General features: G+C 46.3%; 1 protein-coding gene across 1 annotated transcript; it reads right to left on the minus strand.

Moving 5' to 3' along the window:
* Nucleotides 1–227: 227 nt before the first annotated feature.
* LOC145799592 (uncharacterized) lies at nucleotides 228–1,351 on the minus strand. The gene is made up of 3 exons (XM_082889191.1): nucleotides 859–1,351; nucleotides 714–775; nucleotides 228–611 (listed from the first exon to the last, which is right to left on the minus strand). Exons 1-3 carry the CDS (start codon nucleotides 1,349–1,351, stop codon nucleotides 228–230), a joined length of 939 nt encoding a protein of 312 aa, XP_082745317.1.
* Between the last annotated feature and the right edge of the window lie 255 nt (nucleotides 1,352–1,606).

The raw sequence follows: 1,606 nt of genomic DNA on the forward strand, positions 1-1,606 counted from the left end.
CGGCGAAGTGGAAAACTAGTGAGATCCTCAAAAAAAACATTTGGGTATTCACAAACTACCCTCTGTAACTCAACTTGAACTACATCACACTCACTACCCTCAAAGGTTACAAGAAGACAACTAAGCTAACTCTGACAACACAGATCATAAATCAGTGATAAAATTCTATTGACACTGCTCCCCATGAAATAAAAAAAATCACCGCTCAAGGTATGTACAGTAACCCTCTAACGGTAAGATTCTATGACCGCCCGATACGATGGCAACCAGTCCATTTCCAATATAGCATCAAAACTCAACATATCAATCAACACTAATGCAAAAGGAAATCGGCAATCGGCAACCTCTATGTCACAACCCCAACACCCCTGTTCCAAAATAATCCCACCACCAATAGCTGATTCTACACTGAGTGGAGATGCTAAGCAAACCAATTCTAACCCCAATGTCGATGCAAATGTAGATGAAACAAAAGAATAGGATGCACCCGTATAAATCAGCCCATTAGCAATAGAATCGCATAACAAGAAAGTACCTCTCACAACTGAAGGCGCTGGTACTAGGTCTAGCGTGGCAATAGAATACACACATCTTGAAGGTCTCTGTTCCACCTGCTCACCCCTTGGAGCATAAGTCTGATGCACTAATTGAGCCAAAGAGGCTCTCTGATTCGCCCATGAGGCCTAAACCGACTGTGCAGATTGGCTTTGTACCTGTCTCAAACTAGACGAACCTGGTGTGCCACCTAACTGTGGGAAAATCCTCTTCATATGCCCTGATTGCCCACACTGATAACAAATAAGTGGCTGCCCTCTCCCCTGACTCTGGCTTTGAGAACGTGATGAAGACGATACAGACCGTTGCCCTCCTCCCCCTTTTGGCAAGCTGGAGACTTGTGGCCCAAATGGCCACACTTAAAGCAAATGAATTCTCCCTGACCAGCTATCCCAAAACCCGAACTCGGTACTGGAAAACTGGACCTCGACTGAGGTCCCTGGGATTGCTGTGGGGGAAAACCCCTCTGCCTCTTATTGTCCCCCTGAACATCTTGACTCCTCCTGGAGCCCCTCATCCGTTCCTCCTCTATTTGCATCACGGCCTCAAGATGAGCCGTCGCCTTTACAAGTCGTCCATAATCTCTAATCATTGACCCGGCCACTTTCAACGTGAGCCTGGTCCTCAACCTCTTCTCAAACTCTATACAATGACACTCCTCAGTCGCCGTGAGTTCCAGTGCTAACCTTGATAGACTAGTAAATGCAGACTCAAACCCAACCACCAGTGAGTACAACTGCTTGAGCCTAGGAAATTGCTCTCTTAACTTCTCCCTAATAGTGGGAGGTAAGAACATGTCCTAAAAGGAGTTGACAAAAACCTCCCAAGTCACTCCAATGCACCTACATGTATACTTCCACCATTGACCCGCATCTTTTTTTAGCTGGAAGGATGCCAAGGTCACTCTCAGTCTGTCGTCCTTGATGCGAAGCTTCTGAAACGTCTTCACTATTTTCACTAGCCACTCAACCGCCTTCAAAGGCTCTCTAGGATCACCCAAAAACTCGTTCGGGTTAGACCGAAAGAACTCCCTCTTTAAGAAAGATGGCCC

Source organism: Camellia sinensis, chromosome 9, assembly GCF_055761805.1.
Source record: "Camellia sinensis isolate YWXY chromosome 9, ASM5576180v1, whole genome shotgun sequence".
NCBI classification, from domain to species: Eukaryota; Viridiplantae; Streptophyta; class Magnoliopsida; order Ericales; family Theaceae; genus Camellia; species Camellia sinensis.

Excerpts from the sequence above, each read along its gene's own strand:
- LOC145799592 (XM_082889191.1), bottom strand. The coding sequence starts at position 1,351 with ATGTTCTTACCTCCCACTATTAGGGAGAAGTTAAGAGAGCAATTTCCT. Across the intron at positions 776-858 it reads AAAGGGGGAGGAGGGCAACG|GGCATATGAAGAGGATTTTC; the intron begins GTCTGTATCGTC and ends GTGGGCAATCAG. Across the intron at positions 612-713 it reads GTTCGTCTAGTTTGAGACAG|GTGGAACAGAGACCTTCAAG; the intron begins GTACAAAGCCAA and ends AGGGGTGAGCAG.